Genomic DNA, 25,900 nt, shown 5'->3' with positions numbered 1-25,900 from the left:
GAAGCCAGCTAAGAAGCTGACCCCCAGGAAAGAGGTAAGTTTGAGAGGGGTTCAGACCCCAATCATAACAGCACGGCTGTCTACCTGCCCACCACAAGGGCGCAGTTACCGCAATACTACAGCAAGAAAATTAAAAATAGGAGACTACTCCAATGGGAGAGTTTGTGAGAATATACAGCCTGCTGTCCACAGAGAACACCTGCTACAGGCAAGTATCTTCACTTTCTCCAGAGGAAAAGCAAGCCATTAATTCTCACAATTTGGATATTCCTAGCATCCAAGCTCAACAAAAACAACAAACATTGGTCAATTGGGCCTTGCAACGGTGAGGACATAACTCAGATTAACCTGAAACTATATACAAACTGAGTGAGAGTGCAGACTGGAACAGAATAAAACAGGCCTAGGGGATGGAGTTGGATTCTAGACCCCAAACGGATTCTGCAACACCGTCTGCCAGAACCGACTATCGCATCGGGTATCCTGCTCAAGGCAGCAATGAGATGTGAATGTGTGGACTGAAGACCAGCTCGCATCCTTGCAAATTTCTTCAATGGAGGTTGACTGCAAGTAGGCTACCGACGAAGATATGGCACTGATGACCCACCAGGGTCAGCCCACCCTGGGCATAGGTGAAAGAAATGTAATCTGCTAGCCAATTAAAGATTGTGCATTTCCCGATGGCGACCCCCATCCTGTTGGACTCAAAAGAAACAGAAAGATGGGTGGACAGTCTGTAGGGCTTTGTTCATTCCACACAGTAGGCCAATACTCACAGTCCAAGGTGTGCAAGGTGCTCTCATCAGGATGGTCATGAAGTCAGGGAAAGAATGTTAGCATGACAAAGAAAATGAACTTCCAAGTCAAATACTTCAGATGGCAGGAATTCAGTGGCTCAAAAGGAGCTTTCATGAGCTGGGTGAGAATAACATTGAGGTCCCATTGCACAGGAGGTCTGACAGAGTGCTTTGACAAAAGCAAACCTCTCACGAAGCGAACAACTACAGGCTGTCCAGAGATGGGCTTACCCTCTATACGCTGATAAGCACTTATTGCACTGAGGTGAACCCTTACGGAGTTGGTCTTAAGACCAGACTCAGAAAGGTGCAGAAGGTATTCAAAGCAAGGACTGTACAGGACAGTAAACAGGATCTAGGGCCTTGCCCTCACACCAGATGGCAAGCCTCCTCCATTTGGAAGAATAACACCTCATAGTGGAATCTTTCCTGGAAGCGGTAAAGATCAAAGTCATCCCCACAAGAAGAATGAGAGGATACGCATACAGCAGACCAGTCCTACAATGCAAGGCAGCGGCATCTGACGCTAGTCTACCATGGGTCTGAAGCAGAACTAAGGGACTTTGTGATTCAACTGAGTGGCAGAGATCCACCGAGGGGATGCACACTCTTGGAAGATCTCGCAGTCAATACCAATATTTAGAGACAACTCATGTGGCTGCATAACCCTGCTCAGTCTGTCGGCCAGACTGTTGTTTTTGCCCACCAGATAAGTGGCCCGAAGGAACATGCCATGTTGGAGAGCCCAGCACATCATAAGGATGGCCTCCTGACCCAGAGGGCGTGATCTGGTGACCCCCTTCTTGTTGTTGTAATACATTGCAACCTGGTTGTCTGTTCGAATGAGCACAATTTGGTTCGACATCTAATCTCTGAAAGCCTTTAGAGCATACCAGACCGCCCAAAGCTCCAGAAGATTGATCAGAAGAACTGTTTCCTGGAGGGACCACACTCCCTGAGTGTATATAGCCCATCTGCATTAGCTCCCCAAACGAGGAGAGATGCATCCGTCATCAGCACATTTTATGGCTAAGGAATTTGGAATGGAAGACCCAGTGACAAATTAGATCAGACAGTCCACCAGATAAGAGAGTGAACAAGGTCTGGAGACAGACACTCAGATGACATCTCCCAGCTTTCCAGTACCATGGTACCAATGGGAGGCTAGGATCCATTGGCTGGATCTCATGTGAAGGCATGTCATGGGTGTCACAAACTGTGGAAGCCATGTTGCCTAACAACCTCAATATCTACTACTACTTATCAATATTTACTGAGCTGTAACCTGTTCGAACCTGAGAGGCCAGAGCAACTACAGTGTCTGCCTTCAGTCCTGGGAGGAAAGCTCAAACCGTCTGCGTATTGAGCAGGGCCCCAATGAATTCCAAGGGTGAAGATGGAACTTGGAGTAATTTATAATGAACCCTAGAAGTTCCAGCACCCAAATAGTTCACCGCCTAGAATCTTGAGCGCCGCCTTCTGACGTGCTCTTCAAAAGCCAATCGTCAAGATAAGGGAACACATGGAGGGACATTTTTGAACGGCACCAGCCATTTCCATGGCCGGCTCCACAAGTGGGCGGAGCCAACCTATTTTCGAAAAAGATGTCCGGCCATCTTTTTTTTCCCGATAATAAGTTGGGGCCGCCCAAATGTCAGAGATGGCCGGGTTTGAGATGGCTGGTCTCGGTTTTTGCCCATAATGGAAACCGAAGCCAGCCATCTCAAACCCGGCCAAATCCAAGGCATTTGGTCGTGGGAGAGGCCAGGATTCGTAGTGCACTGGTCCCCCTCACATGCCAGAACACCAACCGGGCATCCTAGGGGGCACTTTTAAAAAGTTAAAAAAAAAAAATTAAAATAGCTCCCAGGTGCATAGCTTCCTTACCTTGGGTGCTGAGCCCCCCCAAACCCACTCCCCACAAGTATACAACACTACCATAGCCCTAAGGAGTGAAGGGGGCACCTACATTTGGGTACAGTGGATTTCGGGTGGGTTGTGAAGGGCTCCCATTTTCCACCACAAGTGTAGCAGGTGGGGGGGGGGGGGGGGGATGGGCCTGGGTCCGCCTACCTGAAGTCCACTGCACCCACTAAAGCTGCTCCAGGGACCTGTATACTGCTGCAATGGACCCGAGTATGACAGTTGAGCCTGGCAAAAAAAGTTTTTAAAGTTGTTTTTTTGAGGGTGGGAGGGGGTTAGTGACCCCTGGGGGAGTCAGGGGAGGTGATCCCTGATTCCCTCCGGTGGTCATCTGGTCAGTTTGGGCACTTTTGGGACTTGGACCTGAAAAAAAAGGGACCAAGTGAAGCCAGCGAAATGCTCGTTAAGGCCGGCTTTCTTTTTTCCATTATCGGGCGAAGTCGGCCATCTCAATGCACGCCCCATCCCGCCCCCGTCCTGCCTTCGCTACCGTGCAGACACAGCCCCCTTGAACTTTCGCTGGCTTCGCGGACGGAACGCAGTTGAAGCCGGCCAAAATCGGCTTTCAATTATACCGATTTGGCCGGCTTTAGGAGATCGCCGGCCATCTCCCGATTTGTGTCGGAAGATAGCCGGCGATCTCCTTCGAAAATGTGCTGGCTGGACTCCCAGTCTGCATATCGATGCTGCAACCACTGCTAGACATTTGGTAAATACCCTGGGAGCTGACGTGAGGCCAAAAGGCAATATGCCATACTGGTAATGACGTATTCCCAACTGAAACTGAAGATACTTCCGGTGGGATAGACGTATTGGGACATGAGTATATGCATCCTTTAAGTCCAGAGAGCATAGACAATTATTTTCCTGAATCACGGGGAGAAGAGTGCCCAGGAAAACCATCCTGAACTTTTCTTTGACAAGGAATTTGATCAGGGCCCTTAGGTCTAGGATGGGATGCATCCCCCATTTTCTTTTGCACAAGGAAGTACCTGGAATAGAATCCATGCCCTTCTTCCCCTAGTGGAACGGGTTACACCACATTGAGGTACTTTGAGCAGAGATCCTGGAAACCTTGTCAAAGATGTCATTGTCGCCCCTGAACAAAAACTTTCGACACGCCTTCTGCTGCTTGGCCAACAGGTACACTGACTCGGCCTGCTCCGGTGAGACGGAGCCCGCCGAATCCATCAGCTTATGCAACAAGTCGCGCAAGTACACACTCGTAAAAAGCTGGTAAAACTGTATACGGGACACGAGCACTGAGGCCAGGAATTCTTCCTCCCAAAAGAGTCCAAGGTCATAGCTTCTCTGCCTGGGGTCGCAAAGGCATAGACCCTAGCTCCTGGCTCTCTTGAGAGCAAAATCCGCCACCATGGAATTCTAAGGCAACTGGGACCTACCAAAACCAGGTATGCTGTGGATCTGATACTGGGTGTCAATCTTCTTTGGCAGGACAGGGACCAACAGAGGGGCCTCCCAGTTCCTATATAGGAACACTTTTAAGTACCTCGTCAAGAGGGACAGTCACAGCCTCCCTAGGACTCTTAGTTCAGGACCTCGAGCATCTTAGCCCTGGGTTCGTCCTCCACTTCCAAACGAAATGAAATAGCATTTCCTTCACAAAAGAGAGAAACGAAAGGCTCTCCTGAGGAGACAGAAATTCTCCTTTCAAGCAGAGGAGAGGTTTCAGAGGGGATGCCATAGGACTCATCCTCCAAAATGCACCTTGGATCGTCCTCCAAGTCCCATGAGCGCTCCTCATTGGTGTCAGTCAGAAACTCCTCATGGGAAAGCCAAGACAGTCTGCTTCGACTGAGGAGCCATGTCCCCAAGAGGGGTGTCAAGGAGTCAGCTCCCACATCGACCTAGAGATGGGAGTAACTAGTGAGGTAATTAAATTTGCTGACGACACAAAGTTATTCAAAGTCGTTAAATTAAAAGAGGACCTTACGAGATCGGACATCTAAACGGCAGATGATGTTTAATGTGAGCAAGTGCAAAGTGATGCACGTGGGAAAGAGGAACCTGAATTATTGCTATGTCATGCAAGGTTTCACGTTAGGAGTCACAAGCCAAGAAAGGGATCTAGGTGTTGTTGATGATATGTTGAAATCTTCTGCTCAGTGTGCTGCGGCAGCAAAGAAAGCAAATAGAATGTTAGGTATTATTGGGAAAGGAATGGAAAACAAAAATGAGAATGTTATAATGCCTTTGTAGCGCTCCATGGTGCCACCGCACCTTGAATATTGTGTTCAATTCTGGTCGCCACATCTCAAAAAAGATATAGTGGAAGGGACTTCCGGTGACGTCACGAACTGCAATGGCGGTCTGAACACGCAGCTCCCGAACACCAGCCCGAATACCAGCTTAAAAGAAGAGCAATTAGAGCCCGAAACGGAAGGCGGGTAGTAGAACAGACAGTGGAAGACACGCGCTCCCGAAGATGGCGCACTCGAAACCCAAAACGGCGGATTTAACTGCATTCGCATATCGGGACCGCGAACACGTGGCGGACAGGCAGGCAGGTGATCAGCCGAGTCAAGGGGCCTCCCTAAGCCAGCGGCCTACATATGCGCAGGGCGCACACGAAGAAACGCAGGAAAATGAGCTGGCACCAGATAAATGGGAACAGCTGAGTACCTGGCTGTTGGATATTAAAAAAGACATTAAAGAGATGCGGCGTGACTTTGCGCAATTGAGCGCAGACCTCAGAGAGGAGATCAAAGAATTGGGAAATCGAGTTAATGAAACTGAAGTGGGCCTTGACGAACAGGCGGAAATGATAACGGGGTTAGAACAGCAAATGGGTGAGCAACAAGCAAACATGAGATTTCTCACGGACAAGGTGGAAGACCTTGAAAATAGAAGTCGGCGAGCTAACATCCGAGTACGGGGCCTACCGGAGCTACCAGAATTTATCAACTGCGAAAAAGCAGTACAGGATATAGCGGCCCATCTGCTCTCTACCCCGGAGCACACAGTGGCACCCGAAACAATTAAACTAGAACGTGCGCACAGGGCACTGGGTCCGAGAAAGGCTAATGCGCCTAAAGACATTGTAGCTTGTTTTACAGAGTTCAAAATGAAAGAGGATGTCATGCGCCAAGCAAGGGTAGCTAGCCCTATAATATGGGAGACATATCCCATTGAACTATTTCAAGATTTAGCGGCTACCACATTGAAAAGGAGAGGAGCGCTACGTCCATTAACGGAAAAGCTCCGAGATGAAGGAATCAAATACAAGTGGCAGCATCCTTTTGCCTTAGTGTTTTATAAGGAGGGAAAGCAAAGACGAGTGGTCACGCCTGAGGAGGCCCAGGAGTTTTTGGGGCAGAACAAGGAGACAACAGCGAGCACAGCACACCAAACCAATGGACCTCCGAAAAAGAGCAAGCAGCGATGGCAGAGAGTCTCACAGGGGCGAGGACGGCTGAGAAGACAAGCATCAGAACAACGGCTTGTGGCAGAGAAAGGCACATGACAACACATTGCACATTGGAACTAAATTTTTGCTTAGAGAGTCAGGCTAAACTCTGATCTGGAGTCAGCGGGAGCGGTGCCTGTAAATCATTAAGGGCCAAAGCGCTTAAATGGACTGGTGTAGAAGACGTGAACGGAAGTCCACAATTTTTCTTAGCATGCCTTCAAAGAAGAAGGGGGCATGCTATTTCAGGTTATTGGGGAAAGAGGGAGGGGGGAGGGGGGAAAGGGACAAGGGAAAACGGTGGTGGATATATTATAGTTTGACAGAATGGTATCGGGTGATAAAGTGTTTAAATGTGTAACATTCAATGTGAGGGGCCTTAACTCGCCTATGAAACGCCAGCTAGCATTTAAAGAAATGATACGCTTGCGAGCAGATATAGTGCTGTTACAGGAGACGCACTTGAAAAAGTGTCACGAGCGGCTGGTGGGTCATAGGCAATACCCTACAATCTTATTTTCATCATGTATGGACAAATCTAAACAGAGAGGGGTATTAATAGCGCTGTCGGATTCACTTCCTTGGCAGGTTCAACATACAGTAACTGATAAAGAGGGCAGATTCCTGCTGGTAAAAGTGTCACTATATAATACTCAGTACACCATTGTTAATATATATGCCCCGAATTCCGGACAGAAACAGTTTATAGAAAAAGTGGAATTACAATTGCAAAAGCATCAACAAGGTCGACTCCTCTTAGGGGGAGACTTTAATGTCACGATTCATCCCCCGTTAGATAATTCTACAGGCCAAGCTGTATATGCTAAAATAGATAGGAAAGGATTGAAAAGCTTCTTGGCCAGATGGGGATTGACAGATTTCTGGAGGGCAAAACACGGACAGGAAAGAGACTATACATACTACTCTGCTAAATATAGATCTTATTCTAGAATAGATGGATGGATGGGAGATGTGACAGTGGCTAATACCATAAGTAAGGTCAATATAGAGCCACGCACCTGGTCGGACCACGCTCCAGTGGTATTAGAAGTACATATAGGAATTAGACAGGTGGGAGAGCGATACTGGAGGTTAAATGAGGCAATCCTAATGGATCCCAAAAACATTCCAGTGATAGAAAAATATATTGAGGAATATCTTAAATTCAACGATGTGGGTGAGATCCGCTCAGAATATTTGTGGGAAGGTCTAAAAGCGGTCCTTAGAGGACAATTAATAGCATTAGGAGCACACATAACCAAAACACGAGTGGAACAAGAAGAGAGTATTAGGACTGAAATATTAAAACTAGAACAAGCACATAAAAAGATCCCCACAGACTCAAGGAGGCAGACAAAATTAAACGAGCTGAGAAATAAACTTCAAGAGTTGCAGCTGGCAGAAGTGGCCGCTAAACTACAAAAGACACAACAGGAACACTTTGAACTAGGCAATAAGGCGGGTAGACTGCTAGCTTGTAAATTGAAAAAGCTAGCACAACGTAATCATATAGGGGGCATACAAACAATTGATGGGAACTTTGTAACACAGATGGAACAGATTCAAGAGGAGTTTTTGAATTACTATACAAAATTATATGAACCAGAACAAGTCCCAGAGGTAGATGAAATAGAGCAGTACTTACAGGGGGCGGACTTCCCGCGGGTGGAAAGAGGAGGATCCGAGCAGATGTCAGCACCCATTTCACTAGAGGAGATAATGTGGGCAATAACAGATATGGCAAATGGTAAAGCCCCGGGGCCAGATGGATTCCCCACTAGGTTCTACAAGGTGTATAGCAAACATCTGGCCCCAGTCCTACTGAAAGTGTTTAATGATTTATCAGAGTCGCAGGAATTACCCTATACATGGAGATTAGCAGCAATAACTTTAATATTGAAGCCGGGGAAAAACCCCCGGCTTTGTAGCTCCTACAGGCCAATCTCGCTTTTGAATGTGGATTACAAGCTATTTACAAAGATATTGGCCTGCAGACTACAAAAACAGATTCCGGGTATAGTTCATGAGGATCAAGCGGGATTTATAGCGGGGCGACAGACGTTTGACAATACCAGATGTCTGATGCACATTATCCAACAGGTGAGAGACGACCAGACCCCAGCAGTATTGTTATCAATCGATGCAGAAAAAGCATTCGATAGAGTGGACTGGTCGTTTCTATTCCACGTATTGCAATGGGTAGGGATAGAGGGGAAGTTTCTGAGTTGGTTAAAGTTACTATATCAAGGTCCAATAGCAACCTTAAAAATTAATGGGTCTTATACAAGAACATTTAAGCTCCAACGTGGGACCAGACAGGGATGTGCGATATCTCCACTTCTTTTCGCTCTGTCACTGGAGCCGCTAGCCTGCATGCTTAGGAAAGATGGGGAGGTGAAGGGAGTGGTGAGAGGATGGAGAGAACACAAACTTATGCTGTTTGCCGATGATATATTGCTCACAATTGTGAAACCAGAAACTTCTATAAAGAGAGTAATAGAACACCTCACGCAATATGGGAAATTATCAGGGTTTAAGCCGAACTTGGAAAAATCCACCTTTTTGAATCTCACAGTGCCTCCCAAAGAATTAGAGGTTCTTAGGACTGAATTTCCCTTTGTGTGGGCGAAAAAGACTATTAAATATTTGGGCATACAGATAACCTCACAACTAGAGGGGCTATATGCAGCTAATTTCCCCAAGAAAGCAGAAGAACTTTTTCAGGAATTAGACAGATGGGAAGGACTCAATATATCTTGGCAGGGGCGCATACATGCTATCAAAATGATGCTGCTACCGAAATTGCTGTACTTATTTATGGCAATCCCGATCCCAATACCCGCAAGCTTTTTTACAAAGCTAAATCGCAAAATGTTTGCATATATCTGGAGGAAACGCCCACCACGAGTAAGGAGATCTATGATGTTTCAAACATGGAAGAGAGGAGGTATGGGAGTCCCTAACTTCTACCTATATTACCAAGCAGCCCAGATTAGGGTCTTGGCAGAGTGGTCACCTGGGGCATCTAAGAAATGGCTTCACTGGGAAAGAGCATGGTTGGGCAGGCGAGAAATAGAAGATATTTTATGGGTACCAAAAGAGGAACTAGTGCCCACGATAAGAGCAATGCCTATTGGGTTGAGACATCCTTTATGGACGTGGTATCAATTGAGGAGACGTCTGTTTCCGGAAAGAATGTATTATCGGCAGACAGCAATACGTTGGGCAAAAGGGTTTTCATTGGGGAGATCGGAGAAGATTTTTGACAAATGGGCCCAAGCAGGGTTGCGCACACTAGGGCAAACATGGAAAGATGGAGAAATGATTAGTTTTGCAGACCTTCAGGAGGAATATGGTCTGGTAGAGAGAGATCTTACCTATTATTGCAATCTGCGTAATTTCCTTAAGAAGAAAGCGCAAGACGAATTAGACCTAGCTGAAACAGATCTAGAAAAGGCGATTATTAGAGGAGGAGGCAAAGGAGGGATAACACGTATATACCTGGCTCTGCTGGGACAGACTGATCCTCAGGTACTATATCAAAAGAGATGGGAAGAGATATTGCAGAATACATACTCCACAAGGATGTGGAAAAGTACTTATAAATATCTACTTAAGTCATCCATAGCACAAACGGTGAATGAAAATGGTTTTAAGATGTTTTATGGGTGGTATTACACACCAGACCGCCTACAAAAGATGTTCCCGGAAGCATCAGGTCAATGTTGGCGGGAATGTGGCCATAGAGGCACATTCCTACATATATGGTGGTCCTGTGAGAAAATAAAAGAATACTGGAAAGAGTTACTGCAGCTGGTTGATACAGTTATACAAAGACAATGTCCATGGAGGGCGGAACACTGCCTTCTACATTTTAAACCAGATGAGATATCTGGCTGGCAACACAGACTGGTGACTCAATATTTTGTGGCAGCAAGGCTTGGAATAGCCCGGGCATGGAAGCAGCTGCAACCACCAACATTACAAATAGCAACTGGAAGAGTTGAATACTTATACCAAATGTCAAAGCTGACAGCCATGCGAAGAGGCTCCATGCGGATTTTCAACAAAATATGGACACTTTATGAACAGTATAAAGAACAATCAAACACACCACTGGGATAGGGAGGGAGGGGAGGGAAAGTTAAAGTTAGAATTAAACAAGCTTGATGTGGGAAAAAATATGTTGATGAACAGCCGATTGTTGGCTATTTTGTATTTGAGCAATCTTTAATAAAAAATCTAAAAAAAAAAAAAAAAAAAAAAGATAGTGGAATTAGAAAAGGGGCACAGAAGGGCGACGAAAATGATAAAGGGGATGGGACAACTTTCCTATGAGGAAAGGCTGAAATGGCTAGGGCTCTTCAGCTTGGAGAAAAGACGGCTGACGGGAGATATGATAGAGGTCTATAAAATAATGAGTGGAGTGGAGTGGAACAGGTAGACGTGAACCGTCTGTTTACGCTTTCCAAAAATACTAGGACAAGGGGGCATGCGATGAAGCTACAAAGTAGTAAATTTTAAACAAATTGGAGAAAATATTTCTTCACTCAACATAATTAAACTCTGGAATTCGTTGCCAGAGAATGTGGTAAAGGCAGTTAGCTTAGTAGAGTTTTAAAATGGTTTGGATGGCTTCCTAAAGGAAAGGTCCATAGACCATTATTAAATTGGACATGGGGACAATCCACTATTTCTGGGATAAGCAGTATAAAATGTTTTGTACTTTTTTGGGATCTTGCCAGGTATTTGTGACTTGGATTGGCCACTGTTGGAAACAGGATGCTGGGCTTGATGGACTTTGGTCTGTCCCAGTATGGCAATAGTTATGAACTTATGAAGCTTCCTCCACCAATGAAGGGGTATTGGCTTGGGTGGTGGTCAAAACCAGGGCCGCATGCTGCGCCAGAGGCTGCACCACAGGCTGAGGGCCAAGTGGGGCCACAATGGGCTATAAGGTGGGCGCACGCAGCCCCAATACCAATGCAAACAGTTGCAAAATGCCATCCAGCATGGAACAAGGCCCAGAGACGCATATTGAGGGCCGACACCGGGAAAGGCTGGGGCGTCGGCTCCAACACAAGCTGCAGAACTGATGGGGCCAAGACGGGAGTAGGTTTCTAGTTGACTGAAGACAGCAGCACCAGCACCTCCTGAATAGAGGAGCAATCCTCCTGGCGCCAATGATGCAGGTGCCTCATTTTATTATGGTCACCCTTTCAAAAATTAAATGCAGCTATAGCAGACTTACTTTGCGGGTTCATCCCAGATAGTAGCTCAAACTTGATCATGTCATGATCACTGTTTCCCAGGGAACCCAACACCACCACTTCTCACACTATCCACTGCATGCCACCAAACACCAGATTCAAAATAGCTCCCCCTCTTGTTGGTTCCTGGACCAGATGCTCCAAGAAGCAGTCGTTTATTACATCTAGAAATTTTATCTCCCTGGCACTCCCTGATGTAACATTTATCCAGTCAATATCGGTGTAATTGAAATCGCCATTATAGTGTTGCCCAATTTGCAAGCTTTCCTAATCTCTGTAAACATTTCTTCATCCGTCTGTTCATTCTGTCCCAGCGGACGGTAGTAGAGCCCTACAAGAATACTCCTTCCCTTCACACATAAATTTCTATCCATAATGATTCCATGCTGCTATCTGTGTCATGTGGGATGTTTATTTTATTTGACTTAATTCCCTCTTTAACATATAGCGCAACCCCACCCCCCTCTCATTTGATCCTATCATTGCAAAACAATTTCTACCCTGTGTACACAGTGTCCCATTGATTGTCCTCTTTCCATCAAGTCTCTGAAATGCCTATTATATCTACCTCATCATTTAGTGCTATATATTCTAACTCTCCCATCTCATTTTTTAGGCTTCTAGCATTTGTATACAGGCACTTCAAATTGTGTTTTTTCCTTGGATCTACAAGCTGCTTAGAAGTTAAAGGGAATAATGTGCATCCTTTATTCGGCTCTCTCATTAAGCACATCTGGCTTACTTTCAGCCTTGTTGAAACATCTCTACTGGGATTCCCTAAATATCCTGTTTCAACAGTACCCTTTGAGGATACTCCACACCGAACCACGCGGTCCTGGGCGACTGCCGCCCCCCCCCTCCCCCATTTTAGTTTAAAAGCTACTCTCTCTCCTTTTTAAAAGTTAGCACCAGTAGCCTGGTTCCATCCCGGTTGAGGTGGAGCCTATCCTTTTGGGAACAGTCTCCCCCTTTCTAAGAATATCACCAAGTTCCTAACACATCTAAATCCCTCATCCCTGCACCATCGCCTCAATCATGCATTGAGACTTCGGAGCACTGCCTGCCTTTTGGGTCCTGCACGTGGAATAGGGAGCATCTGAAAAATGCTACTGTGGAGATCTGGATTGCAGCTTTCTACCTAAGAGCCTAAATTTGGCTTCCAGAACCTCCCTCCCACATTTTCCTATATCATTGGTACCCACATGTACCAAGACAGCCGGCTCCTGCCCAGCACTATCTAAGATCCTACTAGGTGACGCATGAGGTCTGCCACCTTCAAACCAGGCAGGCAAGTGACCAGGCGATCCTCAAGTCCACTAGGCACCCAGATATCTACATGCCTAATGATCGAATCACCAACTACAACAGCTGTCCTAACCCTTCTCGTCTGGGCAGAAGTTCTCAGAGACATATCCTCAGTGCGAGAGGACAGTGCATCCCCTAGCAGGCAGGTCCTGGCTACAGAAGTACTACCTACTTCACCAGGGTGATGCACTCCTTCTAGGAGACCTCCCTCCTTCAAGGCAGCACAGGGGCTGCCAGACTAGAGGTGGGACTTTACTACAACATCCCTGTAGGTCTCCTCTATGTGCCTCTCTTGTCTCTTTCAGCTCCTCCAAGTCTGCTACTCTAGCCTCAAGAGAACGTAGCTCCTAGCTCTTTGCAGTGGGCACACACAAATAACTGCTCACCAATTGGGAGATAATCATACATGTGACACTCAATGCAAAAGACTGAATAGCCCCCTTCTCGCTGCTGGACTGCTGTATCCATCTTAGTATTTTTTAGTTCTTCAAAACTTGCTAAGGTGTTAAGGATATTAGTCTAATATTTAAAAAAAAGTAGCTTATATGGTATAATGTGTGATTTAGTGTTTTCTTCTGAAAAAGCAATGAAATGTAATTAAAAACTCTGTAAGAGCACTCCCCCCCTTATTATCCAAATTAGAATAACTGACTATAAATGAAGACTTGTTGGGGAGGGTGGGTGGGATTTAAGACTGAACTAGGCCCTGCTAGAGGCTGTTAATGCTGTAGTACAAAGTTCAAGTTTTAAAACTAGGGGGGGGAAAGAATATGGAGACTACTTGACAGAAGTATGCTTTTTTTTATATTTTTATTCTGCCTATCAATAACCTACAATTCCTCCTTTGAATCCCAATCTTTAAGTTCCAAAAGCACAGAGAAATGTCCTCTTCTCTCAGAATATCTCAGAAAGAATGTTAATTAGGTCCTTTCCTCTTTATATAGTTTTGAATCTAAGGGGACTACTTCAAACAGACCCTTTCAAGCTAACTCAATAATAAGATTGATCATGAAGGAGCAAAAGGGGCACTCAGGGAGGACAAGGCCATAGCAGAGAAACTGAATGAATTCTTTACTTCGGTCTTTATGGAAGATGATTAAAAGTAGTTCTGGTACAGGTAGATCTCTTACAAGGGTGATGTGGAGGAACTAAAAGAAATCTAAGTGACTCTGGAAGGCGTACTGAACCGAATCGACATATTAAAGAGTAGTAAATCACCTGAACCAGATAGCATGAATCCAAGAATACTGAAAGATCTCAAACATGAAATTGCTGATCTGCTGTTAGTAATCAGTAGTCTATCATTAAAGTAATCTGTAGTACCTAAAGACTAGCCAATACAACGCTAATTTTTAAAAAGGGTTCCAGGGGTGATCCAGGAAATTACACACCGATAAGCCCGACGTCAGTGCCGGGGAAAATAGTGGGAACTATTATAAAGAATAAAGTTATGGAACACGTAAAAAACCACAGTTATGGGGAAGAGTCAGCGTGGTTTCAGCCAAGGGAAGTCTTGTCTCACCAATTTGCTTCTTTTTTTTTTGAACACATGAATAAACATGTGGATAAAGTTGAGCCGGTTGATCTAGTGTATCTAGATTTTCAGAAAGATTTTGACAAAGTTCCTCATGAGAGACTCCTGAGGAAAATTGAAGAGTCATTGAATAGGGGACAATTGTTCTGTTGTGGATTAGTTATTAGAAAGCAGGGGGGTAGGGTTAAATGGCCATTTCACTAATTGGAGGAGGGTAAATAGTGGAGTGCCACAGGAATCTGTACAGGGATAGGTGCTATTTAACATATTAGAGCAAGACTGGCAGCATGTTAAGCAATAAAAAGTTCTGCTTCCATCTACACTACCTGCCTTGAGCCCATGCAGAAACTAAATCAGTCACCTTCAACCACCTCCTTGGTAAGCTTCACACTATGTATCTTGTACAGTTGCCTGTACAAAGGTTGGCAATTCAAAAAGAGAGGAAAAAAAAAACTTACACCACAACCAATCAAAATGATTACAGATTGTTTTATATAAATGTTCAGGATACTTTCTGTATTTAACCTACTAAAATTAAAACTGTTTTTTTCCACAATTCAGCATTATTGAATATGGCAGTACATTTATTGCAACATACATATATACAATTTTTCCCTATCATCTAAGATTTATCAGTTAAAACTTATTTAGTTTCACAGAATCAGTACTCTGTAGTTACACTGTTTGCACATGTGCTTCCTTAGAACCCTTTTATTTGTTTCAAAATTAATTTTCTGATAACATATTGGAATACTCCAACTTACTTTCAAAGCACGCTGAAATGTGCTAATAGACAAAAGGGCCAGATCTTGCTGCTCTTCTGCATAGCGTACCAGGTAAACATAAACTAATTTTTTTATCTGTAGAAGGAAATAAAAAAAAAGTTACACTTAAAATTACAGCATTACTCACACTTTAAAAAACAAATATAAAGTCATACATCAGTGCAGAAGCGTTCCTACACTATTCAGTTACAAAAAGTTTTGAGCATACTTCATTCGCAGAATACGGGGAAAAAAAAAAAAAAAAAAAAAAGAGTTCTTTATAAAAGGCACCTGTGTTCTTATTCCTTACCACTCAACATGTTTAGAGCATCAAAGTAAAATACTGCATCGTTACAAATTTGTTCCTTAACAAAATAAAATTATGTACCGTCACTAGCCTTAGAAGGATTTTTTGTGCCATTTAAGGCAAAAGGCATAACAATATTAAATCACAGAAGGTTGCAAAACACTAAATTTGTTCTTGTTCTGCTTTAGATTAGAATCAATCAATATTGTCCACAAGAGGCCTATGCACTGAACGACTGCAGGTGTGCAGAGAAAGCCTTCTTTCCTTGAAACCACTCTGAGACCAGAAATGGGAGTACTTGTGGCTGCGTGACTATACCATTCTTTTAACACTTATCTTCATTCAATGTTACAACACTCCCAGCTGTGAAGCTAATCATAACAGGGACCCATTAGGCTTGAGAAACACAGGCAGATCTGTTTAATTAATTTATCAATAGTAGTACATCAAACTTCATGACTTATTGACTAAACCTTTGATTATTTTTGTTCTGTACCACCGATTCCATACTATGTCACTTTTTGTATCTTTTGCCATTTAACAACCTATAACATACATCCCAACTGAGTCAAGAGCAGCATGCACTCGTAAAAATACAATTTACAAGACAATTTCTTAACACTATGAATGGTCTTTGATTCTCTCAAGTTAGAATAAATGTTCTCGTGTTTTCACCTGATGTTTTCAAAGATTAAGCATGGTGTGAAAAAAAACTAATATTTTTAGATAAAATAGCAGCTCCCTTTGGATAAAATGTGTTTCGCAAAGAGCAAAAACTACCATGATTATTTGATGGACTCTATTCCACCTGTAGTATGATAAGGTATATAAGTTCAGGCTCAAAACATTAAGAATTTAGAAATAATATTACAAGTATAATAATTTAGGATGAAGTTTTTTCCAATTAAAACAAATAAGAAAAATGCCTAGAATATTGGCAAGCCTTTTCTAGTATACTTAAAAATAAATTTAGAGGGAAAAAAAAGGCAAATGCATAACTAGATTTTACTTAATATAGGAACATACATGCTGCCATACTGGGTCAGAACCAGAAGCATGGCTACCATCGAGCAAGCCCACCAAAAAGCCCAGAACCACCCAACGGTAGGGGCGCCTAAACAAGGTTCCTTCTCTTCTCCATCCTCACTGGCTGACATCTGGTCTGTATCACTTCCTCGCTCCCTCCCATCACTGTCTAGTATCATTCTCTTCCTTCCTCCAAAGTCACAGCAAGTGCCAGGCAGAAGCAGCAAAGTAAACAGGCTGCCTCTGGCCAGGCCTACCAAGGCCTTTTTCTCTTCCTCATCCCACTCACAAGATGTTACACCACAGAAGAGACAGGACACCACAGAGGAAAGGTCCTGGGAGGGACATAACAGAGACACCCTGTTTTCTTCATTGCCTATACCAACCACAACTTTGGAGGACAGTGGGGGGAGATGAAGAGATGCCGGGCATGGGTAGGGGAGAAATAGATGCTGGAATTTGGGGGGGGGGGGGGGATATTAGAGAGATTCCAGGCTGCTTGTGTAGGGGAAGGGGAGAACAGGGAAGAGAAAGAGAGGTAGATACTTGAACCAAAAAAGGGGTAGAGATGGTGTAGGGAGAAGGGAAGAATGCTGGATAGGATGGATCAGAAACATGATGGAAGATGGATTGTGAACAGAGAAAAGAAAATGACAAAAGGATAGGAGATCCCATAATGTGAACCAAGGAGAGAAAAAAAAACTGAGAAAAGCAGAAAGAGAGAGACCAATGCAATTTTTTGACAAAGGTAGGAAAAAGTATTATTTGTCTGAATTTATTTTCATGTTAGCTTTCCAAAATCTGCATCTCTGATATCTTGTATTTTAGTTTCTATAGCAGGTTGTCTAAAGCGAATGCTACATACCTGTAGAAGGTATTCTCCGAGGACAGCAGGCTGATTGTTCTCACTGATGGGTGACGTCCACGGCAGCCCCTCCAATCGGAAACTTCACTAGCAAAGGCCTTTGCTAGTCCTCACGCGCCCATGCGCACCGCGCATGCGCGGCCGTCTTCCCGCCCGAACCGGCTCATGTTCGTCAGTCCCATATGTAGCAAGACAAAACAAGGGAAGACACAACTCCAAAGGGGAGGTGGGAGGGTTTGTGAGAACAATCAGCCTGCTGTCCTCAGAGAATACCTTCTACAGGTATGTAGCATTCGCTTTCTCCGAGGACAAGCAGGCTGCTTGTTCTCACTGATGGGGTATCCCTAGCCCCCAGGCTCACTCAAAACAACAAACATGGTCAATTGGACCTCCCAACGGCAAGGACATAACTGAGATTGACCTAACAATTTATCCAACTAACTGAGAGTGTAGCCTGGAACAGAATAAAAAATGGGCCTAGGGGGGTGGAGTTGGATCCTAAACCCCGAACAGATTCTGAAGCACTGACTGCCCGAACCGACTGTCGCGTCGGGTATCCTGCTGCAGGCAGTAATGAGATGTGAATGTGTGGACAGATGACCACCTCGCAGCTTTGCAAATCTCTTCAATAGTGGCTGACTTCAAGTGGGCTACCGACGCTGCCATGGCTCTAACATTATGAGCCGTGACATGACCCTCAAGAGCCAGCCCAGCCTGGGCGTAAGTGAAGGAAATGCAATCTGCTAGCCAATTGGATATGGTGCGTTGCCCCACAGCCACTCCCCTCCTGTTGGGATCAAAAGAAACAAACAATTGGGCGGACTGTCTGTTGGGCTGTGTCCGCTCCAGATAGAAGGCCAATGCTCTCTTGCAGTCCAATGTGTGCAGCTGACGTTCAGCAGGGCAGGAATGAGGACGGGGAAAGAATGTTGGCAAGACAACTGACTGGTTCAGATGGAACTCCGACACAACCTTTGGCAAGAACTTAGGGTGAGTGCGGAGGACTACTCTGTTATGATGAAATTTGGTGTAAGGGGCCTGGGCTACCAGGGCCTGAAGCTCACTGACTCTACGAGCTGAAGTAACTGCCACCAAGAAAATGACCTTCCAAGTCAAGTACTTCAGATGGCAGGAGTTCAGTGGCTCAAAAGGAGGTTTCATCAGCTGGGTGAGAACGACATTGAGATCCCATGACACTGTAGGAGGTTTGACGGGGGGCTTTGACAAAAGCAAACCTCTCATGAAGCGAACAAGTAAAGGCTGTCCTGAGATCGGCTTACCTTCCACACGGTAATGGTATGCACTAATTGCGCTAAGGTGAACCCTTACAGAGTTGGTCTTGAGACCAGACTCAGACAAGTGCAGAAGGTATTCAAGCAGGGTCTCTGTAGGACAAGAGCGAGGATCTAGGGCCTTGCTGTCACACCAGACGGCAAACCTCCTCCATAGAAAGAAGTAACTCCTCTTAGTGGAATCTTTCCTGGAAGCAAGCAAGACACGGGAGACACCCTCTGACAGACCCAAAGAGGCAAAGTCTACGCTCTCAACATCCAGGCCGTGAGAGCCAGAGACCGGAGGTTGGGATGCAGAAGCACCCCTTCGTCCTGTGTGATGAGGGTCGGAAAACACTCCAATCTCCACGGTTCTTCGGAGGACAACTCCAGATGAAGAGGGAACCAGATCTGACGCGGCCAAAAAAGGAGCAATCAGAATCATGGTGCCTCGGTCTTGCTCGAGTTTCAACAAAGTCTTCCCCACCAGAGGTATGGGAGGATAAGCATACAGCAGACCTTCCCCCCAGTCCAGGAGGAAGGCATCTGATGCCAGTCTGCCGTGGGCCTGAAGCCTGGAACAGAACTGAGGGACTTTGTGGTTGGCTCGAGATGCAAAGATATCTACCAAGGGGGTGCCCCACACCTGGAAGATCTGTCGCACTACACGGGAACTGAGCGACCACTCGTGAGGTTGCATAATCCTGCTCAATCTGTCGGCCAGACTGTTGTTTACGCCTGCCAGATAAGTGGCTTGGAGCACCATGCCGTGACGGCGAGCCCAGAGCCACATGCTGACAGCTTCCTGACACAGGGGCGAGATCCGGTGCCCCCCTGCTTGTTGATGTAATACATGGCAACCTGGTTGTCTGTCTGAATTTGGATAATTTGGTGGGACAGCCGATCTCTGAAAGCCTTCAGAGCGTTCCAGACCGCTCGTAACTCCAGGAGATTGATCTGCAGATCGCGTTCCTGGAGGGACCAGCTTCCCTGGGTGTGAAGCCCATCGACATGAGCTCCCACCCCAGGAGAGACGCATCCGTAGTCAGCACTTTTTGCGGCTGAGGAATTTGGAAAGGACGTCCCAGAGTCAGATTGGACCAAATCGTCCACCAATACAGGGATTTGAGAAAACTCGTGGACAGGTGGATCACGTCTTCTAGATCCCCAGCAGCCTGAAACCACTGGGAAGCTAGGGTCCATTGAGCAGATCTCATGTGAAGGCGGGCCATGGGAGTCACATGAACTGTGGAGGCCATGTGGCCCAGCAATCTCAACATCTGCCGAGCTGTGATCTGCTGGGACGCTCGCACCCGCGAGACGAGGGACAACAAGTTGTTGGCTCTCGTCTCTGGGAGATAGGCACGAGCCGTCCGCAAATCCAGCACAGCTCCTATGAATTCTAGTCTCTGCACTGGGAGAAGGTGGGACTTTGGATAATTTACCACAAACCCCAGTAGCTCCAGGAGGCAAATAGTCATCTGCATGGACTGTAGAGCTCCTGCCTCGGATGTGTTCTTCACCAGCCAATCGTCGAGATAAAGGAACACATGCACTCCCAGGCTGCGAAGCGTTGCTGCTACAACAGCCAGGCACTTCGTGAACACTCTGGGCGCAGAGGCGAGCCCAAAGGGTAGCACACAGTACTGGAAGTGACGTGTGCCCAGCTGAAATCGCAGATACTGTCTGTGAGCTGGCAGTATCGGGATGTGCGTGTAGGCGTCCTTCAAGTCCAGAGAGCAGAGCCAATCGTTTTCCTGAATCATGGGGAGAAGGGTGCCCAGGGAAAGCATCCTGAACTTTTCCTTTACCAGATATCTGTTCAGGGCCCTTAGGTCTAGGATGGGACGCATCCCCCCTGTTTTCTTTTCCACAAGGAAGTACCTGGAATAGAATCCCAGCCCTTCTTGCCCGGATGGCACGGGCTCGACCGCATTGGCGCTGAGAAGGGCGGAGAGTTCCTCTGCAAGTACCTGCTTGTGCTGGAAGCTGTAAGACTGAGCTCCCGGTGGGCAATTTGGAGGCTTGGAGGCCAAATTGAGGGTGTATCCTTGCCGGACTATTTGAAGAACCCACTGATCGGAGGTTATGAGAGGCCACCTTTGGTGAAAAACTTTTAACCTCCCCCCGACCGGCAGATCGCCCGGCACTGACACGTTGATGTCGGCTATGCTCTGCTGGAGCCAGTCAAAAGCTCGCCCCTTGCTTTTGCTGGGGAGCCGAGGGGCCTTGCTGAGGCGCACGCTGCTGACGAGAGCGAGCGCGCTGGGGCTTAGCCTGGGCCGCAGGCTGTCGAGAAGGAGGATTGTACCTACGCTTACCAGAACAGTAGGGAACAGTCTTCCTACCCCCATAAAAACGTCTACCTGTGGAGGTAGAAGCTGAAGGCTGCCGGCGGGACAACTTGTCGAAAGCGGTATCCCGCTGGTGGAGCTGCTCTACCACCTGTTCGACCTTCTCTACAAAAATATTGTCCGCACGGCAAGGCGAGTCCGCAATCCGCTGCTGGATCCTATTCTCCAGGTCGGAGGCACGCAGCCATGAGAGTCTGCGCATCACCACACCTTGAGCAGCGGCCCTGGACGCAACATCAAAGGTGTCATACACCCCTCTGGCAAGGAATTTTCTGCACGCCTTCAGCTGCCTGACCACCTCCTGCAGTGGTTTGGCTTGCTCAGGAGGGAGCTTGTCCACCAAGCCCGCCAACTGCCGCACATTGTTCCGCATGTGTATGCTCGTGTAGAGCTGGTAAGACTGAATTTTGGCCACGAGCATAGAGGAATGGTAGGCCTTCCTCCCAAAGGAGTCTAAGGTTCTAGAGTCCTTGCCCGGGGGCGCCGAAGCATGCTCCCTAGAACTCTTAGCCTTCTTTAGGGCCAAATCCACAACTCCAGAGTCGTGAGGCAACTGAGTACGCATCAGCTCTGGGTCCCCATGGATCCGGTACTGGGACTCGATCTTCTTGGGAATGTGGGGATTACTTAGAGGCTTGGTCCAGTTCGCCAGCAATGTCTTTTTTAGGACATGATGCATGGGTACTGTGGACGCTTCCTTAGGTGGAGAAGGATAGTCCAGGAGCTCAAACATTTCAGCCCTGGGCTCGTCCTCCACAACCACCGGGAAGGGGATGGCCGTACACATCTCCCGGACAAAGGCCGCAAAAGACAGACTCTCGGGAGGAGAAAGCTGCCTTTCAGGGGAGGGAGTGGGATCAGAAGGAAGGCCATCAGACTCCTCGTCAGAGAAATATCTGATGTCCTCCTCCTCCCACGAGGCCTCACCATCAGTATCAGACACAAGTTCATGAACCTGTGTCTGAAGCCGTGCCCGGCTCGACTCCGTGGAAACACGGCCACGGTGTGAGCGTCGAGAGGTAGACTCCCTCGCCCGCACCGGCGAAGCTCCCTCCGCCGACATCGTCGGGGAGCCTTCCTGGGAGGCGACCGCAGTCGGTACCGCAAGCGGCACCGATGTCTGAGACCTCACCCCGGGCAAGGGGCCAGCCGGCGCCTCACTCGACGGTACCGGAGGCGCAAGCACCCCCGGTACTGGAGGAGAAGGGCGCAACAGCTCTCCCAGGATCTCTGGGAGAACGGCCCGGAGACTCTTGTGCAGGGCGGCTGTGGAGAAAGACATGGAAGCCGATGCAGGTGTCGAAGTCAGAGTCTGTTCCGGGCGTGGAGGCGGTTCCGGGCTGTCCAAGGTGGAGCGCATCGACACCTCCTGAACAGAGGGTGAGCGGTCCTCCCGGTGCCGATGCCTACTGGGTGCCGACTCCCTCGGCGACCCAGAGCTCTCGGTACCAACGCGGGAAGGAGACCGGTGTCGATGCTTCTTTGACTTTTTCAAACGAAGCATGTCACCGGAGCTTCCCGGTACCGACGAGGACGTAGAATCCAGCCGTCGCTTCCTCTGGGCCGAGGCCGAAGAAGGTCGGTCTCGGGGGGGGGGGGGGGGGGGCTGTACCGCAGGAGCCCTCAGGGTAGGGGGAGACCCACCCGAAGGCTCACCGCCACCAGCAGGGGAATGGACAGCCCTCACCTGCAGTCCAGTCGAAGCACCACCGTCCGACGACATCAGCACTAGTGGAGGTCCCGGTACCACCGACGCTGACTTCCGATGTCTCGGCCCCGACGATGCAGAGGGTCGATGCCTCGATGCAATCGATACAGTCGCGGCCGAGGGTGGAGGTCTTGACGCTGTCGACGTCGATGCACTCGATACTCCCGGTGCCGATGCCGAGCCCGAGAACAACACGGTCCACTGGGCCAATCTCGCTACCCGAGTCCTTTTTTGTAAAAGGGCGCAAAGACTACAGGCCTGCGGGCGGTGCCCAGCCCTCAGACACTGAAGACACGACGCGTGCCTATCAGTGTCTGGGGGCTGGGCACGACGGGTGCCTATCAGTGAGCGAGATTACCCGGGCGCACTGGGTGCACTTCTTGAAGCCGCTGGGAGACTTCGATGACATGGGCGGAAAAATCACGCTGGCGAAATCAAAACTCGTAATTGCGGTAAGGCACCAAAAAGAGAGGGAGAAAAAACTCGACCCAAGGCCTCAAAAGGGCCTACCCCGAAAACGAAAGAAAACTTAACGGGGCAAAAAACTGGAAATACGGGAAGGGGAAAAAGACCAAAAGGCCCTTCTCCGAAATCCCTTTTTTTTTTTTTTTTTTTTTAAAGCGAAAGTCAAAAGACGCGCGAGGGTCAACTTAAGGGGCGCGAACGGCGCAAACACGACCGTACCGAGCGCGGACAAAAGAAGACTGACGAACACGAGCCGGTTCGGGCGGGAAGACGGCCGCACATGCGCGGTGCGCATGGGCGCACGAGGACTAGCAAAGGCCTTTGCTAGTGAAGTTTCCGATTGGAGGGGCTGCCGTGGACGTCACCCATCAGTGAGAACAAGCAGCCTGCTTGTCCTCGGAGAATTGTGTAGATCAGGAATGAGTTTTCTTTTTGCAGGGTTTGCTTACTGGAGCTCTGAAAAAGTTTCTCGTTCTCCCACTCCTCCCCCCCCCCCCCCAATACCTTGGATGAAATGGTGTTACAGGGGGCCCATCAATTTTTTCCACTCAGGGCCCATTCTGACCTAGCTATACCACCAGTCAGACCAAAAGGTCCATCTAGCCCAGCAACCTGTTGCTAACAATGGCCAATCTGAATCACAAGTACCTAGCAAAATTCCAAAAAGTAACAAGTTTCCATGCTACTTAACCTCCACCTCCCCCCCCCCCCCCCCCCCCCCCCCCCCCCCCCAAAAAAAAAAAAAAAAACCCTGGAACAAACAATGGCTTTTCCTAGGTCTATGTTGATAGTGGTGTATGGATTTTTCTTCAAGGGATTTACATTTTTAAGTCCAGCTAATTACTTTTACCACACCCTCCAGCAATGAGTTCCAAAGCTAAACCATGCATTGAATGAAAAAAATGTGTTCTCCAATTTGTTTTAAGCACACTTACTTAGTAACTTCATGGCATTTCCCCTAGTCTTTGTACTTTTTGAAAAAGTAGAACTGATTTTCATTAAACCATTCCTCTCTAATCAGTTTTATAGACCTCTATCATATTTTCCCCTCAATCACCTCATCTTCAAACTGAAGAGCCCCAACCTCCCTAGCCTTTTCCTTAAAGAAGAATTAGTCTCTCTCGTTTATCATTTTTGAGTCACCATTCTCCGGTCACCTTAACGGCTCAGTGGCAATGAAGTGCTAAAAAGGACCTACATTTACGTTGTACATCATGTCCTCCACCTCCAGCTCAGTTGCAGCTGTGCAGGCAGAGTTCACATCCAGTGGGGAAACTAGTATTTAATGCAAAGTGACAACACCTAGTGGCCAGAATTAGATAAAACCCATGATTATAGGGATCAAAGAATGGAGGGCCTCAGCTATCTACCAGGAGCTGGAAGGCAGAAGGAGCTCAGCTTCCACTCCCTTGGATCCAGGGCATTTCAGCTGAGAAAATTTACCCGCACATTATGTCTTCATATGTAGACAGCCGAGACTGCTGAAAGATGAAATCTCCACCCAAATACAAAGTCAGCCAGTTTCCAGTGTCACCACTACACACTATGATGTAAAACAGTATTTCCCAAGTCCAGTACTGGAGTTCCCCTTGCCAAGTCAGGTTTTCAGGATATCCACAATGAATATGCATGAAAGATTTGCATATAATGGGAGACAATGTATGCAAATCATATTCATTGTGGATATCCTGAAAATCAGACTGACAAGGGGTACTCCAGGACTGGACTTGGGAAACTGATGTAAACCACTGCCATACACTGTTGGACATCACAAACTGTCTTCCCCCTAAACAGGGGGGAAAAAACTACTGCAGAGCTAAGCAAATGTCTCCTGCTTCCAGGTGACTGATGGATCAAGACGGTTCCTACTATGACCACCAAACTTGCATGGCCCAACCCAGGCAATGGGCTTCACAATTCTGGAGACGTACTGGTGGTCACCACCACCTCTACTCAGGTTTCAGACCAGCCACGATTGCCCACTGAGCCAGATTCAGTTGAAGAACTTGGGCAGCAGAGATGAGTACTAAACTCTAGAGACTGAGGAGCTCGGGGACTGAAGAGGACACCCTCAGCACCACCTCCACTTACAGCCATGGACCAGAGGAGCCGAAGGTAGTCCTGGGCCCAAGGGTCTTCCAGAGCACACAGCTCTCTGCAGAGGGAATATCTGGGAATGGAGTGGATACTGCGCCGTTTACGGAAGAAAGAGTTTATAAACAGCTTGAGAATCTGAAGGCGGACAAAGCTATGGGGCCAGATGGGATACATCCCAGGATACTAGATTGTAAGCTCTTTGAGCAGGGACTGTCTTTCTTCTATGTTTGTGCAGCGCTGCGTACGCCTTGTAGCGCTATAAAAATGCTAAATAGTAGTAGTAGATCTTTAGAGATGGGAGAGGTTCCATGCGATTGCAGACAAGCAGATGTGGTCCCTCTTCACAAAAGTGGAGATAGGGAAGAAGTGGGAAACTACAGACCGGTAAGTCTCACATCGGTGGTAGGAAAAATAATGGAGTCGCTGCTGAAAAAAATAAGGATAGTTAACTTTCTAGAAGCCAACGAGTTGCAAGACCCGAGGCAACATGTCTTTACCAAAGGAAAATCCTACCAAATGAATCTTATTGACTTATTTGACTTGGAGACCAAAGAACTGGATGAAGAACCTGAAGTAGATGTAATCTACTTGGATTTCAGCAAAGCCTTTGATATGATCCCTCACAGAAGAATCGTGAATAAGCTGAAAGGGCTGAACTTCGGCCAAAAGTGGTGAACTGGATAGGAAACTGATTGACTGACAGGTGGCAGAGGGTGGTGGTAAATGAAATTCGCTCGGAGGAAAGGAAGGTGAGCAGTGGAGTTCCTCAGGGGTCAGTGTTGGGGCC

The 25,900-nt window shown here is 47.1% G+C and overlaps 1 protein-coding gene across 1 annotated transcript in view; it reads right to left on the bottom strand.

Annotated features, from left to right (window-relative positions):
* The window catches only part of AP3B1 (adaptor related protein complex 3 subunit beta 1), a 1,191,861-nt gene that overhangs the window by 1,069,888 nt on the left and 96,073 nt on the right, over window positions 1-25,900 (bottom strand). The window contains exon 4 of the mRNA XM_030193246.1: window positions 15,021-15,116. Coding sequence (XP_030049106.1) covers window positions 15,021-15,116 — 96 coding nt within the window. The remainder of the gene's footprint in view (window positions 1-15,020; window positions 15,117-25,900) is intronic.

This window comes from Microcaecilia unicolor, chromosome 2, assembly GCF_901765095.1.
Source record: "Microcaecilia unicolor chromosome 2, aMicUni1.1, whole genome shotgun sequence".
NCBI classification, from domain to species: Eukaryota; Metazoa; Chordata; class Amphibia; order Gymnophiona; family Siphonopidae; genus Microcaecilia; species Microcaecilia unicolor.
The sequence above is the reverse complement of the archived record's forward strand: the minus strand, read 5'-3'. Positions and strand labels throughout refer to the sequence as shown.